The sequence below is a fragment of the Trichosurus vulpecula genome, chromosome 5, assembly GCF_011100635.1.
Source record: "Trichosurus vulpecula isolate mTriVul1 chromosome 5, mTriVul1.pri, whole genome shotgun sequence".
In the NCBI taxonomy this organism is placed as follows: domain Eukaryota; kingdom Metazoa; phylum Chordata; class Mammalia; order Diprotodontia; family Phalangeridae; genus Trichosurus; species Trichosurus vulpecula.
Window position 1 is genome coordinate 132,338,106 of NC_050577.1, and position 18,983 is coordinate 132,357,088.

Genomic DNA, 18,983 nt, shown 5'->3' on the forward strand with positions numbered 1-18,983 from the left:
TATTACATATATGTGTGTGTATATATATACACAATATGTGTGTGTGTTATATATGTAAATAATTATATATATATATATATATATGTATAAGCAATTCCCTTCAGCTACCCTAATACTGAGGTCTCATGAATCATATACATCATCTTTGTATATAGGAATTTAAACAAAACAGCTCAACTTTAGTAAGTCCCTTGCAATTTCTTTTTCTTGATTACCTTTTCATGCTTCTCTTGATTCTTGTGTTTGAAAGTCAAATTTTCTATTCAGCTCTGGTCTTTTCACTGAGAAAGCTTAAAAGTCCTCTATTTTATTAAAAATCCATATTTTGCCTTGGAGCATGATACTCAGTTTTGCTGAGCAGGTGATTCTTGGTTTTAATCCTAGCTCCATTGACCTCTGGAATATCGTATTCCAAGCCCATCGATCTCTTAATGTAGAAGTTGCTAGATCTTGTATTGTTCTGATTATGTTTCCACAATACTCAAATTGTTTCTTTCTGGCTGCTTGCAGTATTTTCTCTTTGATCTGGGAGCTCTGGAATTTGGCAACAATATGCCTAGGAGTTTTCTATTTCGGATCTATTTGAGGAGGCAATCAGTGGATTCTTTCAATTTCTATTTTGCCCTCTGGCTCTAGAATATCAGGGCAGTTCTCCTTGATAATTTCTTGAAAGAAGATATCTAGGCTCTTTTTTTGATCATGGCTTTCAGGAAGTCCAATAATTTTTAAATTATCTCTCCTGGATCTATTTTCCAGGTCAGTGGTTTTTCCAATGAGATATTTCACATTGTCTTCCATTTTTTCATTCCTTTGGTTCTGTTTTATAATATCTTGATTGCTCATCAAGCCACAAGCTTCCACTTGCTCCAATCTAATTTTAAGGTGGCATTTTCTTCAGTGGTCATTTGGACCTCCTTTTCCATTTGGCTAATTCTGCCTTTCAAGGCATTCTTCTCCTCATTGGCTTTTTGGAGCTCTTTTGCCATTTGAGTTAGTCTATTTTTAAGGTGTTGTTTCTTCAGTATATTTTTCAGTATTTTTGGGGGTCTCCTTTAGCAAGTCATTGACTTGTTTTTCATGGTTTCTCATCGTTCTCATTTCTCTTCCCATTTTTTCCTCTACTTCTCTAACTTGCTTTTCCAAAACCTTTTGGAGCTCTTCCATGGCCTGAGACCAGTTCATGTTTTTCTTGGAGGCTTTTGTTGTACGCTCTTTGACTTTGTTGACTTCTTCTGGCTGTACGTTTTGGTCTTCTTTATCACCAAAGAAAGATTCCAAAGTCTGAGACTGAATCTGGGTGCATTTTCATTGCCTGGCCATGTTCCCAGCCAACTTACTTGATCCTTGAGTTTTTCAGTGGGGTATGACTGCTTGTAGAGTTAAGAGAACTAGGTTCCAAGCTTGGGGAGATGCACCAGCTCTGCCACACCAGCACTCCTCCTTCCCCAAGAACCCCCAACCCGGACTGGACTTAGATCTTCAGCAGGCTCTTCACTCCTGCTCTGATCCACACTTAATTCCTTCTACCAGGTGGGCCTGAGGCCAGAAGCAACCACAGCTGTAGTTTTGTAGCTGCCCCACCTCTGCTGCCCCAGGCCGGTGGCTGAACCACAAACTCCTTCTTTCACTCTGTCCCCAGCAGCTTTTCCCTCTAACCTTCTCTGTTGTCTTTGGTGTTTGTGGGTTGAGAAGTCTGGTAACTGCTGCAGCTCACCAATTCAGGGCTGTAGGGCACGCTTTGCCCGGCTCCTGGTCTGGTTGGTCCATGCCGCCCACACTGGGCTCTGCTCCACTCTGCTCTGCTCCCAGCTCCCGGTGAAAAACCTCACCCAGCAAATATCCAGGCTGTCCTGGGCTGGATCCCTGCTTTCCTCTGCTATTTGGTGGGTTCTGCAGTTCTAGAATTGGTTCAGAGCCATTTCTATGGGTTTTTGGAGGGACTTTGCGGGGAGCTCACGCTAGTCCCTGCTTTCCAGCTGCCATCTTGGTTCCACCCCCAGCATTCTTTTTTTTTTTCATCCAGGCCCTGAGGATGAAAAAATTCCAATGGGCATAGACAACTGGGGGGATAGCCTATGCTGCTAGAGGTGAGCAATGCTTGCATCATGTGTATTGCGTGTGGGCATCATTCAAAGCCTGGCAATAAGATAATAATTCATTCAGAAATGAATGAAGAAGACATATATAACTCAGACAAGGTGGAGAGGGCAAGTGGCCTCAATCTGTATCACTTTCCAGAGCAAATAGACTATAGTCTAGACCAATGAACTCAGCAGTCCTTGGGGTAAGTGAATATTTACTTACAATCCTGTTTGCTACTATTAAACATTTGTTCTGTATTTTCCTTTACAAAAAGTTCAAAAAGAACAATGGCTGTTGTGTCGAAGTTTAATAAACCTTGGGAAGGATTACAGTATCACGGATGTAGCAATAAGTGCTCTGTAACATTGGTTGATAATGTTGATAAGAAGTACATCTTTTAAAAGAAACTAACAAATCATATATTGGGAAATAATTGTCAGGAAAACATGTACAATCCAGGAGAGATTCCTGGAGTTTTTAACTGAAAGAGTTCCTGAAGGAACACAGAGATTTCAACACATGGCTTGAATGGACACATGGAAGAAACACAGCGCAGGACAAAATACAGATTAATAGAACAGTTGGGTTGAAAAGAGAATAAGAGCAGGATGAATTAAGGCTGGTTAGAGTCCTACTGTCAAGGGCCTTAGAATCCAACACTCCTTCATCTCCTACACATTTGTTGGCAGGTGAGTTTTTCTGCTAAAATATTGGAAATTTTTTAACTTTGTATTTTATCCTATGGCCACCTCATTTTTACATCCTTAGACTATAGAATTAAATGCCAACAGGCAGGAAGGTAAGGCAAAAGTTGCCAAGAATGAAGAGAACAAAAAGCATAATCTATTCTTGAATACATGAATTTGGGGAGGCAAACATGTGTATGTGTAAAAGTAATAATAAGAACTTGCAGGACAGACTGAAGGCCTCATACCCTGTCTTACAATTTATAAAAGCAAAGGAGGCTTTGGTTGCTTTCTCTTCCTGGTTCCAATGCAGACATATTCCACTATCTGCATTTCTGGCTTCCTGTTGCCTGCTTTTGTTTTTCTGTCACCATTTACTGTCATCAGCCTATGGAATCTCTTGTCCAATGTTGCAAGTGTCTGAAAATTAATGGCCTTTAATAAGCAGATGCATAAGATTTTCAAAAAATGAAGATATGACATATTTTCTTAGTATGCATTTTTTCTGATAGATGCATGGAATACATAACCATAGGTGTCAAAGCAAGGGAGAGGAGAGAGACCAGTGAAGTTTGAGAGGCAGCGTGGATGGAGAGCTGGCCCTAGAATGAGGAAGGCCTCAGCCTGAGTCCCACCTCTGATTTTGATATTGGCTGTGGGATTGTTAACAAATCGCTTCCTCTTTCAGTGCTCTAGTCAATTCTCTGAGACCCTAAGTTTCAGAGAAAGTGCTACCCTGCACTGAACGAAGGAGTTAATTCATGCCGATAGAATACAAGTCTACTCTCTATCACCAAAAAGGACTGTGTGACATGTGCTTGTATCAGAGGGAAGATATCTGTATAACCAACTCACTAAACTGAAATCAAGCTCATTCTGTTTTCTAAAACTATCCATAAGAATAGAAGAGTGATAAGAGAACTGGATTTCTAAATTGAACTTATTATAGGACAGTTGAAGTTTTGACAAAGAATCATGACTTAGGCACTGAGAGGATAAAATGAATTTTAAAAAGGCAAAATCAATCTGATTATTTCAAAAGACAGAGAAACAAAACACAAATCTTAATATGTGAAACCACTGGCCAGTACTATCTCAAAGAAGCAGGAAAAAATGTCCTTTTCTTGATGCCAAGTTGCATAGGGAAATAAATATAGAGTTCTGTATCATTAAGTAACTCTATAAGCTGCGCTAATTAAGCCATGAAAGCAAGATATGCAGATAATACTCCAGCAGTTAATTTGAAAATCACTGTAAACTTTTGGTTACCTCAGAGCTAGACAGTGTATGATTACATGGAGAGAAATTCACAGAGGTGAAAAGATTAACAGATCTTCTAAAGATTAGGAAGACACAACTGTATGACACAGGTCAAACAAATCTGTTGAAGAAAATGATATAAACCTGAATATGACACAATTATCTTAATTTATGGAGATTCAAATAATGGTATTAAAAAGATATTCCCTGGTATGATAATGTATTCCATCCTAACCAATTTCATGGAAACAATTACTGGGAAGCATCAAGTAACCAGGTCATTGAATACTTGAGAAAAGTTACATCAATTACATATAGTTTTGGGGAAGATAGCTAAAATGATTCAAATGAGAGACAAATAAGAAAAACTTCAGTATATGGATTTTATATGTGAACATAAATCTACATTAGCATAATGGTTTTAGGTTGTTAAACACCAAAAAGAAGTCAAGTAGCAAATCACAGTTAATTAAACAGGAGAAGACTAATTTATCGCAGAGTGCTAAGCTACTCCCTTTCAATGCTTGTGGAATATGTTACACTGGTTAAAGGTGAAAATCAAAATACCTCTTTAAAAAACACTTCCTAGACTCTAGGCAGCATAAGAAGAGAAGAAACAAGAAAGGCATTTTGTCATCACATGACTTTTATCAGATAATTTGCTTACCTAATCTAAGAATGATTGGAATGTATCACATTGAGCAAATAAGTTACCTATGGAAAATGTACCTACGAAAAAAACCTGCTTCTTCATTACCTTCTTTACCTTCCTCTTTTTTTAGAGAGAGCTGTGGTTCACACTCCTTCTCAGGGGCTGGTTTTTCTCCTAGAATCACAACCCTAAACCCAGTCTCAGGGCCACTTCCAGCTCCAGCTGCTGCATCTTCCTTTGAAGGAATTCTTCCAAAATCTGTGGATCCTGACTGATCTTTAGTCACAGGCAATGACTGGCAAGGATAATCTCCATGAAAATTCAAATCCTTGGAACTTCTGTGACTCTCATTTTTTGCAGAAGTACTAGTAGAATCCCAATCAGATGCATCTGAAAAGGAAACATTGGAATCAAACAGTCAGGACAATAGTTAGTCCAAAAAGTCTTAAGAAATTGTTTCCTAGACTAAATTATAAATGTAGGTTTACTATACACCAGTCTACAAATGTATAAGAAACTGAAAGAATTGTAAAAGTTTTTCCAAAACAGCACCAAGCACAGTGCTTTACCTCTTATTTATTCAATAAGCATCAGTAATATAAGCATGATAAGTATGCTAATCAACGACAGACATAAAGGTTTTCTTTTTTAAGAGATAATCAAGTTCCACAGGGGTTAATTACAAAGTTGATGCTCTAATAATGCAACAGCATATCTTCCAAGCAATAAGAGTGATTAATGCAGTTATACCACAAGTGTTCCTAGTGTGAATGATTCCTTAATTAGTTATGTAATTTGCAAAATCAGGCAATATGTAAACAGCAAAGATAAAATAGAGTTTAAAACAATCTATAAACCATATTTCTATCACACAACTAACGCTCAGAAATAAATGTTCTGAATACATCCACTTAGCTATGCATTTGTAGAATAATTGTTAACAATACATTTTCATTTCTTTCCATACCCACATTGCCTAAAAGCATGCCTATGCTTCATGTATCCATTTTGTCCACTTGAAGTTTCTTGACCCATTCATGAAAGAAGGTATATAAAATATCTAAGAAATGATGTACAAAACTTTTTTTTTATTTTGAGTAACTTTAAAAAGCAAAATTTGTTTAATCATCTCAATTACTAATTCAATATTAATATATAAACTCAACATATGTCATTCAACATAAATGGAAAGCAAAGCTATGTACATATTGACAATAAATCTCAGAAAATACAATTTGAAGGTCTGAAAGCATCATATATTTTATAATATTAAATTAGTTTAATATATGTCAGTCCAAAAAAGTCTCAAGAAATTGTTTACTATACTAAATTATAAAATTAGGTTTACTATACATCAGTCCACAAAAGGATTAAGAAATTGAAAGAAGTTTTAAAAAGGTACCTCCAAAACAGCACCAAGCGCAGTGCTGTATCTCTTATTTATTCCAAACGCATCAGTAATATAAGCATTATAATTAACTTCTCTGTAAATGTTTTTACTTATTCAACTAAGCTAAAAAAGACATCAATAGCCCTCCTTCTGGATAGAGGATACACAAATTGCGTAGTATTTTGCTAACCTTAGGGCTCTTTTGCTTCACTCATGCTGGCAGGATTTTCTGATTAAGAAAACACTCAACTGGCTATTGACAGCTGGAACATGTGGTTAATTTCCAGGAGAGAGGGATAGTCTATGCTGCTAAATGTGAGCAATGCTTGTCCTTATGTGTATTCTCTGTGAGCATCATTCAAAGCCTGGCAATAAGTTGATTTTTTAGCCTCAGAAATGAATAAAGAAGACTGTATGTAACTCTGACAAGTTGGGGAGGGGAAGTATCAGTTTCCAGAGCATCTAGACTAGGACCAATGAACTCAGTGGTCCTTGGGGTAAGTGAATATTACTTGTAATTCTTTTTGTTACTAATTACATTTGTTCTATGTTTTGCTTTATGAAAAGTTCAGAAAGAACAATGGCTGTTGTGTCTAAGTTTAGTAAACCTTAGGATGGATTATAGCATTATGTACAGTAGAAGTGCTCTACGACATTAGTTGGTAATGTTGATAAGAAGTATTATTTAAAAGAAACTAACAAATCAAATGGGAAATAGTTGTCAGGAAAACTAATACAGGCCAGGAAAGATTCCTGGAGTTTAGGCCTGAGAATGTTTCTGAAGGAAGACAGAGATTTCGACCAATGTCCTGAATGGACACATGGAAGAAACACAGGGCAGGACAAAATACAGAATAAAAATAGAACAGTTTCACTGAAAAGAGAGGAATAAGAGCAGATGAATTAAGGCTGGTTAGAGACCTACTGTCAAGGGCCTTAGAATCCAGCACTCCTTCGTGTCCTAAATGTTTGCTGGCAGGTGAGTTTTTCTGCCAAGCTATTCAAATTTTTTTTAACTCTGTACTTTATCCTATGGCCACCTAATTTTTACATCCTTAGACTATAGAACTAGATGCCAACATGCAGGAAGGTAAGGCAAAAGTTGCCAAGAATGAAAAGAACAAAAGGAATAATCTATACTTGAATACACGAATCTGGGGAGATGTAATGGTAATTTAAATTGGGAGATCTTTCCCATCATTAATAGGTCCATGTGACCTGCTTGTGTCACAGAAAGCCTAAGTCACATGTGGTGGGAGGAGCTTGCTGAAGAGTGGAACTGGAAGGATGAAGCAGGAAATGCTCAGAGTGAGATAGAACCAGGAGAGAAAGGAAATAGGCAAAGAGTGAGCTAGGATGTATGAGTGTTTGTGGAAATGCCCCAGCAGGGGAACAGATGGCTTTGGGAAGGAGTCAATCTCAGCTGTGATATTGTGTACTAACTTCTTTGCTGCTATGACAGATTGAACATACTGGTTTTGGGATTTGGTCCTCTGGTGTGAATAAATGTTTTCCTTCTTCTGCCTTCTATATGGAGAGTCTATTATATTTTGCAATACAGAACTACACAGCCATATTCACAATTATCATTGTGATAACTGGCAATGAATAGGATGGATCATAAGGTATAAAATCTCTAGTTAAAGGTAGAAGGGCTTTAGAGAAAGAAATGGATATCCCAGGATGGGATGAGGTACGTTATTCTCCCTAGCAAGGGAATGGGCTAAAGACACCAGACTCTGTGAAAGTTGGGAACAGAGGCTACAGAGGGGAGAAACTAAAGATTTGGAAAGAAGTTTACAAGAAATTTAAATTAAGCCAGGGAGAGAACTGGCAGCAGTGTTAGGAGAGGCTGGGTTTCTACGAACATATTATTGTATTATATATCAAAGCAGGTACAGACTGTTAAATAAGAGAACTCAGTTGGTTAGAGAATTGGCTAGCTTGAATGGGAATATTTGTATACCACAGCAAGATGAGGAATCTCAGGTGGTAGAAGAATAGATTATTGTTCATGGATCAACTGATTTGAATGGGAATTTTGCTGTTAATTTAGCTAAGAAAAAGTGAAAAGCAAAGAGGTCACAAGTGAATATAAGCTCAGGACAGGTTGAGTCTAGTTGCAGTCTTGTTGCCATGGAGATAGGGAAAGAAAGTTAGTAGAAAATGATACTATGTTACATAATGCTCCTGAGGCAAGAAATGAGACATTGTTAGATACTCAGACAGAAGCCAACCTGTACTATGAAGGAAACAAGAGACCCAAGGGGATAATACAGTGTTCAGAGAGATGCTTGAAGACTTTACACAGCAGGAAGTCACAGATATCTTGATCATGTTCACCCAGAGAATGGGAGAATTGTTAATACTTGGTGGTGAAAATCAGTGATGAAGGGACCGCAGGAATATCTGTAGATAGTGTGGATTGCATGAAATTCATAAGTATGAGTCAGAATCCTTTTGTACAGCAAATTTTAGGGATTACATCTGCAAGGAGGCAACAGGACGACCAACGTTTGGCTTTAGCAGCAGAAAGATGCAACAAGAGTATCCTGCTGATTCTATGTGACCCAGTGGGGAAGACCCTGGTATTCACTTAGGGACTGAACAACAAGTGAAAGGAGGTGGTAATGAAGACTGCTATCATGATGGGAACGCTGAAGTTTATTTTGATACTCCCTTGGGAGTTTCCCATAGAAATATGATCGTTAAGGCAATTCCAACTGTTTATAAACACCTAGTTCTGACTCTACAAATTGGGGAGAGAGGGCACCTTCTTTCAGAGGTGCTAGATAAGACTTCACAGTTAAGTACTTAGGAGACTGGGGAAAACACATATTTCCTTGAGAGAGAGAAGAGTGTATAACAGCAGATGCAAAGTCAATAGAGTGACCAGAAAAGCAAGTTTATTGCTCTATTGAGAGCAGGGGTATTTTGGAAAAAATAATGGTATTCCAACTAATGAGCTATATAAAATGTGCCAAGATAAGGGGTTAATAGCAGATAGAATAAGAACTGCCCCTACAGATCTTAAACCTTGTATCCAAGTGAGTCACACCTTCAGGGAGATAGGAAATTGGCCGAGCCCCAGCTCAGATTAAAAAACACACAGATGGGATTACAGACCCCATATTAATTTGACTATATATTGGAAGAAAGGATCAAATACTGTAACTAGGTCATTGGTGGATACTGGGGCAGAGGCCTCCCTCATATGGAAACCCTGACAAGTTTAAGCATGGAACTCCTATTACTCACGGACTGTGAGGGGCTGAAATATCAGCCAGACAAGTCAAACTAATGATAAAAATTGGACAATTGCCTAAGAAAGAATATTTAGTGCTCATTGTACACATTCCTGAGGACATCATTGGAATAGAAACATTGAAAGGCATGACTCTGAATTTACCTGAGGGGAGATGCCAATTAAGGAAGATAGGAATTAATACACTTTTGAGGGAAAAGTAAAAAATGGACCCAATCACTTCACATGAACCTACTGAAGTAATTACTTTGAAGAAGTATCGTGTGCCAGGTGGGGAAGATGAAACTAACAGTAATATAAAGAAATATGTTGAAAGCAGTGTTAGTCTCTACAACCCTTTGATGGAATAACTCTGTCTGGCCAGTCCAAAAGTCAGATGGAATGTGGAGAATGACAGTGGATTATAGAAACTGAACAAGGTGACTCTTCCCTTATATGCTGCTATTTCAGATACTGTCACCTTCATAGAAAGGATCCAGAAATATGACAGGACTTGATACATTTATTGATTTAGCCAATGCTTTCTGTATGTCCCAATAGACTCTAAACAATGGATCAGTTTGCTTTCATGTGGCAGGGCCAACAATATACTTTTACACCCAAGGGTACCTGCATAACCCAACTATTTGCCATAGGATTGTGACTTGAACATTTGGATGAATTAAAGTTACCTGGTACAGCTCACCCTACATAGATGATATTCTGATTCAAGGAGAAAATTTAAAAGAGGTGGAGAAGAGTTTGACACTATTAATTGAGCATATGAAAAGCAAAGGATGGGAAATTAACCCTGCTGAAACCGCAAAATTTTGGGTAAACAATGGAATAAGTGACTGTGAGAAATTCTCCCACATCTTGACAAAAGATTCAATATTTTCCTATTCCCACCAATAAGAACAGGCCCCAAAATTTAAAGAACTATTCAGTATTGGAGACACTACATTCTGCACTTGGGACAGATTTTGAAACCTTTGTACAAAGTTACTAGGAAAAAATATGAATTTGATTGGGGACTTAGCAGAGAAAGCTTTTGAAGAAGCCAAAGCTGCTATACAATTGGCCCTAGATTTACGGCCTATGCAAAGTGGCATGGTGAAATTACAAGTGACTGCACAAGAAGACTATGCAAACTGGAGTTTGTGGCAAAAACAACAAAGCCAAAATGTACCCTTAGGATTTTGGTCTAGAAACTCCTTTCTTTGGAGTTCAATATAGACCTTTAGAAAAGCAGTTATTCGCTACATATTGGGCTTTGGTAGAGACTGAACAACTGACTCTGGGCCATGAAGTAATATTAAGGCCTGCATTCCTGGTTATGACCTGGGTAACAGTACCCCGCTTCTCACAGAATTGCACATGTGCAAGAGGCATAATTGAATGGAAATGATATATTCAAAATAGATCTAAAGCAGACAATATGGAGTTTCTGCTCTATATGAATCTATAGAAAACATAGACACTGATGGAAATGATAAACCCCCTGAACCAAGGCAACAGTTGCATAGTCTTTGGTAAATGCAATGAGGGATACGTTAGATTAACTGAAGAACAAAAGAAACATGCATGGTTTACTGATGGGATAGCAAAATATTTAGGCCATAAAAGACATTGAAGAGGTGGCTTATAACTCATGTAACTAAGCAGATTTTCAAAAGTATTGGGACGGTGGAAGTAATCAGTATTCTCAACTTATGGCAAAAGAAAACAAAGAGGACAGTGTCATATATTCACAGATTCATGGCAGTAGCTATTGGGTTAGCTACATGGATGCCCATATGGAAAACTCAAAAAATTGGGAAATTCATGGTAAACAAGTTTGGGGCAAAGAATTATGGGAAGATATGTAGGACATGTCTTTGGTCACTACTTTGTCAGTTTTTCATGTAGATGCTCACATGGCCCTCACCATGCCAGAATGGGAGTACAATGCATATGTTGACCAACTAGCAAAGATTGGTACTAAACATATGTCCCTACTCTGACACCACCTGATGATCTGGAACTAGCAAAATATGTCCATCAAAGTGCCAGCCATTTAGGCACCAGGCCACACATCAGTGGGTGTAAGATTGAGATATTAATATCTCTCATGCATTGTCAAAAAAAGGTAGCAGCAGAATGTGGTACATGTCATTTGGAAAAGAACAAAGTGCTCCTCAGGTAGTAACTAGAGAAATAGCAAGGGGAAAAGTTCCAGCCCAAATTTGGCAGATAGATTATATTGGACCACTACCTAAGATAAAGGATGCAAATTTATATGTACTTGTGTTGACACCTATTCAGGTGTACTAGTGGCTTGTCCTTATAAGAATACAACCAGAAAAAACACCTATAAAACTCTAGATATGATAAGTTATATTATGGAACCCCAATGTAGATTCAAAGTGACAATGGGTCACATTTCAAAGGTAATGATAAGAGATACTGTGTATTGAACAATATAGAGGGGATAATCATATTCCATATTATCCACAAGCATCTAGGTTAATGAAAGAATGAATGGATTATTAAGAACAGTTAAGGAAGTTAAGTTCTAATAATTTATCAACATTGGAAGGATAATTTGTTCACTGCTTTACATAGTTTGATAATAGACCATTAGAGGAAGCACACTCTAGTCAGAATGATGACTCCAAATCTGCAAATGAGAAAACAAACACCTAAGATCCCACATACTGAGTACTGTACCATGAGAGAAGATGCCCCATGCCATATTCAGGAATGCCTGGTTCGGAAGTATGACTTTTGGTTGGATAGAAAAGAGATAAGAAAATTTCTACTGGAATATGCATGAGAATCCCTAAGAATCATTTTGGAAGGATATTACCTACATCAGGAATAGAAACTTGAGGAATACATGTATTGAAAGGAGTGAGAGATTCTAATTATCAGGGAGAAATTTTTGTGACATTCCAAAATTTGAGGGAAGAACCTATGTTTTGTAAAATGAGAATAGTTCAAGTGATTATTATTCCTTGTGAAACAAACCCTTCTGAAAACTGACCCCTCCTTCTGAAATAACTATCAGAGAATGGAAGGGTTTGATTCTACTGATAGAATAAATTGGGATCTAAACTATGGGTAAGCAGAAGCTAGACAATGTTCCAAAGCCTACAGAAGTTATAGCACATGGGAAGGATAATACTGTAACTGTTTTTTACTCGGAGAAGATGATTTCTAAATTGTACCCTTCACTCACGTATTCTACTGTGAATGAGGCTATGATAGTCTCCTTGTTTCTTTTTGGCTTTTTGTCTGTTAAATTTGTTTGATAGATTTGTTTCCCACGGCTTAGTACCATCCACCTACAGATGCCTGATCGCATAAGCCAGATGTCATCCTTGGACCTGTCCACAACCTGATATGTCATCCCTGGACCTGGCGTCGACCAAACTCTGGATGCCAGCTAAAGACCTGATCTCTCAAATGGGGCTGTTGACCTCTTGGGGCAGGGACTGCTCTACATGCAATTTCAGCAGAAGAAGCTATGAAGGACGAGACCTTCACCCCTTCCCCCAAGATTTTGAGCTCCATTTGTTCCAAGGGGAATGATGATATTGTTTATATGCTTATTTCATGTTATCCCTGTTATACTGTTGTAAACTTCTGTTGACACCAGTTACCCTAAAGCCCCACTGACCTATGGAATGGATAAATATCTTGTGGCTGCATGTAATGGCAATTTAAATGGGAAGATCTTTCCCACCCATTAATAGGAGCATGTGACCTGCTTATGTAACATGAAGCCTAAGTCACATGTGGTGGGAAGACCTTGCTGAAGGAATGGAACTGGAAGGGTGGCGCAGGAAACGCTCAGTGAGTTAGAACCCAAGGAAGAGAAGGACATAGGAAAGGAGTGAGCTAGGATTTGTGAGTGTTTGTGGAAGGTCCCAGCAGGAAGGAAGATGGCTTTGGGATGGCTTTCTCTGCTGTGATATTCTGTACTAACGTCTTTGCTGCTACGATGGTTTGGACTTACTGGATTTGGGATTAGGTTCTCTGGTGTGTGAATAAATGTTTTCCTTCTACCTTCTATATGGAGAGTCTCATATTTGCAATACAAAACTACACAGGCATATTCACAATTATAGTCAATGTTGTGATACAGGAGGGCAGAAATGTATATTATAAGTAATAAGAACTAGCAGTATAGACTGAAGTCCTCACCCTCTCTAAATTTATGAAACCAAAGCAGGCTTTAGGCGTTTTCCCTTCCTGGTTCTAATCCAGACATATTCTACTATCTATATTGCTGTTGCCTACTCTTTTTTCTTCTGTCACCATTTGCTGTCATCAGCCTATGGAATCTCTTATCCAAAGTTACAAGTATTGGAGCATTAACAGCCTTTACTAAGCAGATACGTAAGATTTTTACAAATGAACTTATAACACATTTTCTTCACTTTACATTTTATCTGACAGACGCTTGGAATAAATCACTGAAGGTTTCAGAGTCAGGGGATGAGAGAGATGAGTGAAGTCTGAGAGGCACTGTGGATGGAGAGCTGACCCTGGAATGAGGAAGGCCTGAGCCTGAGTCCCACCTCTGATTTTGATACTGGCTCTGTGACTATTAACAAATACTTACCCTTTCAGTGCTCCAGTCAATTTCTGAGACCCTAAGTGTCAGAGAAGTGCTAACATGCACTGGTAGAGGGAGTTTCCTCATACCAATAGAACTATAGGTCTAGTCTCTATCACCAAAAAGTTATGTGACATGGGCTTGTATCATAACTAAGACATCTGTATAACCAACTCATTAAATTGAAATGGAGCTCATTCTTTTTCCTAACCCCATGCAAAGGTTGGATGATTAATTATGAGAAACAATTACTAGAGCCAATCTGTCACTCCATATCAAACATATCTATTTCTCTTCTCTCTTTCCACTGAACTCCTTCATTCTCCTTCTAATGCCTCCCCTTCCCCATTTTTCTCCAATTGTATTCCTTCTTTATGTCCTCTTTTCCTGATTTAGCTTACATTAAGCCTTCAGTGATACTATTTAGTCCCGTTACTGGCACTAAGACTTCATCCACCTTCTTATCTTCTACATATTTCATGACTTTCCCATAGATGGAGAGTCACTTTTCCCTCTCCTCACTCACAGATAACACTTTCATTTTTTTAAACAAACCTAACCATATATAAAATATAATCTTACCTTCACGTTGTCCCATTGAAATACTGTCTTTTTTGTTTGATCTGTGGATGTAGGTAGATGCCTGGCAGATCCTTTGGGGAGACTTGTAGTGGCACACTTATCAAATTAAAAGATCAACAACATAGTTAGCAAGCACACTGCAGAAAACAGTCTTGAATATATTCTGCTGGTAAATTGTGAACTTCCCACTTAGAGAGAAATGAGAGTTCTACAGAAAATAAAATGTGTTTGTAAAACATTTTCTTCAAAAGAACAACCTCATGCTCACACTTTTCAAGTTTACTTCTGTCTTTTGTGTTTAAATAACACTGGCAAATGTAGTGGTGTATACTTTTTCATACAGAAATGGTTTACTTGTAAGTAATGATAAAACTCTAAATCAGGATATTATTGCATGGCAATTATAATATTTTATAGCAGATTTAAAATACTATTTTCCATATGCAAACAACATGGGAGAAGAAAATGGCATTTGGGGCCAATGAACAGTATATAATCCTCTTAGAAAAAGGTGTCTCAGTCAATACAGCCTTGGAATTGAAGTCAGAAGATTCATCTTTATGAGTTCAATCTAGGATCACACACTTACTAGCTGTGTGACCTTGCTTGCCTCAGTTTCTTTATCTGCAAAATGAGCTGGAGAAGAAAATGGCAAACCACTACAGTACCTTTGCAAGAAAACTCCAAACGGGGTTAGGAAAAGTCAGACGTGACTGAAATTATTGAACAACGAAGCTTGCACAGTGCACACTGATCTAGGTTTATCATATATACATTTACAAATCATACATGTACATATATATGATATTTGTGACAGAATGACAGAAAACCTTAGCTTAATCACACCAACCATATCTATTGTACTCAACAATTCATTGTTGATAAAGTATCAATACAATTCCACTTTCTAGAGGTCTCCCACTTGGACTATTTTTTTCTCTTCATTTAATTTCCTGGCCTCATGCTTGATGTCTAATACATATGATGGCCTCCAAACCTCTTGTGGAACATGATTTTTAATTTCTCTGGTACCTGGTAATGACAGTCTCCACTCAACGTTTTACATACACTAAAAAGCAGAAGCATACTCACTACCCTTTTCTTGTCTTCATACTTCATACTTTTGCCTTTGATTATTTCCAACATAAAGCTGGGAGTTAATCCCTTCAACTCTGCCTATTTCAATTACAAGAGAGATTTGTGTGACCCAAATTTCTGACCCCCTTTTCCCAGAAGACATGGAAAACCATCTGACTTTATTCTCAAGTTCCTAAAATTCTAGCAATCTAAGAGAGAGCTCCATTTGAATGTTTCCTGAGAACTAACATATTAAAAAATTACCCTGGCCTGTCATCATGTAAGCCCCCAAACCCTTTCTAACTTCCTTGTCTCTATTAGTGATAGCTACATTTTCTTAAAACTCATTTATCTCCTTTTTTCTCTGTGGCCAAGTTGTTGCTACTTACTGCTCAATCTTTCTCTAAATAAACAACTTTTTATTTAACATTTCCTATTTCCAAAATAACTTCTTTTTATTTCATTACCTTACACCTACTTAAATGACGTCTTTTTGCCTATAAGATACCTCTGCTTCAGTTAATCTTCCTACTGATCACAAAAAGCTTTCCTAAAACACAAAATTTCAAAATATTTTTATATTGCACAAGAAGTGACAATGGCTCCTTGATGCAAATCAAATCCAAAATTCTAAAGCTACCATTCAAGGCCTCAACTCACACCAACTAATTATAGAAAACTATTTATATTCTCTCTTATAGACCAGATAAATCTCATTCTTCACATGCCTTGCAACCATCCTTGCCTTCCTTCTGCCTATCCTTCTCTTGGAATGTGTTCCTTCCTTCTCTTTGCCAATCAAAATTTGACCCTCTTAGTAAGCCCTAATTATTGCCTCTTTCATGAAGTTTTTTCCTAACTAACCAACACTTAGCCTGTGATTTCCCTTTGTATTGCCCTCAGCAGCTGTGTATACAAGTTGTGTAGAAATTTGATAAATTCAGCCATAAAAATCATCTTATATATGCCTCTGTCCTATCCCATCACTTAAAGTTAAGCTACTCACATAGCAGGGAAGCAGGGTTGTATACTAAGTCTTTGTCTAAAGTCTCTTTCCTGGAATATATCTTGATACCTAGAACTGCATATGTTACTGTGGCATTTGTTCACTGAATGATTGATTGACTAAATGAATGAATGACATTTTGAAACTGGTAAGGTATTAGGGGTAAGGTGGAAAGTACACGGCCTGAACGGTAGAACCCCTGGATTCTATTCTTGGCTCCATCACTACCCAATTGTGAGACCATAGTCAAGTTACCTGACTTCTCTAGGGTTCAGTTTCCTCATATGTTAAATGAGTAGTTGGACTAGATTATTTCTAACTTCCCTTCCAGTTCTAAAATACTGATTCTAACTCCACCCAGGCAATTGCAATGATTAGTAAATAAGTAAATCTGAATGTAATTTTAAAGGTAACAATAAATGCTGAGTTTTACAATTACTTCAAAACTTGAAAAGATACCTCTGAATCCCACGAAGATTCTGCATCTTCTTTCTCTTCTGATCCTAATGCTGGCATCGTATCTATAAAATGTAGGCAAAAAACCACATTAATAATTGAAATATGTGCTACTGAGAACAGGAAAACTGCTCAAGTATCTCTATTCATAATTGCTTCAGCAAAAATAAATGAAAAGGACAACAGAAAAAAATTCAGGAGACAAAAACAGAGTAAGAGCAACATGTGAATTTAAGCATTATGGGCAAAGGAGGGTCCTTCAAAGAAAAAAGTTAGAGGCTGAGGTAATTTTACATGAGACTAATCTTTTCTACAATACACTTCATATTCAGGGTAAAAAGGAGAAAGAAAGATTGTTATATTTAACATACTTTAGAGTAAGGTCAATACACATTAAATTTATAGCTTTATATAGCATTTTACAAAAGAAAGCTTTGTAAGCATAGTCTACAACTTGAGAGGTAGCACAGCACAGTGGATATGAGGCCTCTTTTGGAATTAGAAAGGCCTGGGTTAGATTCCAATTTCGGATATATTGGCTGTGTGACCACAAGCAAGACACTGAACTTCTTAGTGCCCCAGTCTACTTGGTAAGACTATAACCTATAGAACAGTTGCCAATCTGCACTGGTAGAAATTCCATCACTGGGAATTTCCCACAATGATGAAATCATGGTTCATCAAAACAATAACTTACCTTTTGTAACAGCATACTTCTCTGATGTAGCGTAGCCTGAAATTCACTGGGAAGATATAGAGTTTCAGGAGGTGCTTGTCTCTAGTACCACTGTCAATTAACATACCATCTTCCTTTTCTTCCTCCTCTGATTCTGTTGATTCTTCCTATCATTAGTGAGAATGAAATGTACAACATCCTCCAAAAATTTTCTTTAATCTATTGCTCACATGAATAATACAAACCTATCTAACCTACCGTAATTGTCACAGTAATGGACCTGACAATCAAATTTATGCAAAGAATTCGATTTTTCCAATCATATATTAGACATTTGATTTATAGAAAAACTCTTCTATCATGAAATATTAATTTACATCATTATATATGCTGATGAATGTTCTAATTCTTACTTCAACAACTTCAGTTACTAGGAACTGAGAAAAATAAAAAAAAACAGTTCTCATGCTCAAGTCTAATCTATTAGGGAATAAAAATATTCTCTGACTGCAGCGAAGAGCCATGAACTCCAAAACCTCCAATGAAAGAGGGAACGCAGCACAGACATCTCGTTTCTCACCACAACTTTGGAACTTCTCCACCAGGCCCTAGGAGCCTTATGATTGGGAAAACCTCATCATCCAAAAAATTCCATCCACCTAATCCCTACCCAATGCCCCTAGCACTGGAGGAAGATCCAGGAACTCCAAAGCCTCCATTGAAGGAGGGGCCCCAGAACAGGTAAGTCCTCATTTCTCACTTTGCTACACTATTGGGGAGTTCTCTAAATTCTCCCCATGTCCCAGCACTAGGTAGCTTCCCTAACCCCCAAATTCTGGGTTTCTTTTGAGGGAGTGGTGGCTTCTTCCATTAGATTCTGTGTTCCTTGGGGCCAGAGACTGTCTTTTTTTTATTATTTATGTCCTTGGCACTTAGCACACTGCATGGCACATAGCAGGTACTTAATCAATCATGTTTACAAAGATATAAATATGAGAGAAAGAAGAATCTGTGAAATGTGTTAGAGAACTATAAACATAACAGTTTAGAAGGACCAATGAAAGCTATATATATATAGGACCATATGAATACATATATATATATATATATATATATATATTATATGGTATTATTGATTTGGTCCTTAAAAGACAGCTAGAATTTCAGATGGCAAAAAAGAGGCAAGGAAGATATTCCAAACACAGTGAACAGTGAAAGGAAAGGTGTTGAAGGAGGAAAAGATCTTGGTACATTCAGGAAATAATGGGT

General features: G+C 37.5%; 1 protein-coding gene across 1 annotated transcript in view; it reads right to left on the reverse strand.

Annotated features, from left to right (window-relative positions):
• The window catches only part of LOC118851064 (ankyrin repeat domain-containing protein 26-like), a 107,043-nt gene that overhangs the window by 47,445 nt on the left and 40,615 nt on the right, over positions 1-18,983 (reverse strand). Inside the window, exons 11-14 of the mRNA XM_036760634.1 lie at positions 17,736-17,881; positions 17,042-17,103; positions 4,786-5,070; positions 2,305-2,397 (exon numbers count right to left, since the gene is read on the reverse strand). Coding sequence (XP_036616529.1) covers positions 2,305-2,397; positions 4,786-5,070; positions 17,042-17,103; positions 17,736-17,881 — 586 coding nt within the window. The remainder of the gene's footprint in view (positions 1-2,304; positions 2,398-4,785; positions 5,071-17,041; positions 17,104-17,735; positions 17,882-18,983) is intronic.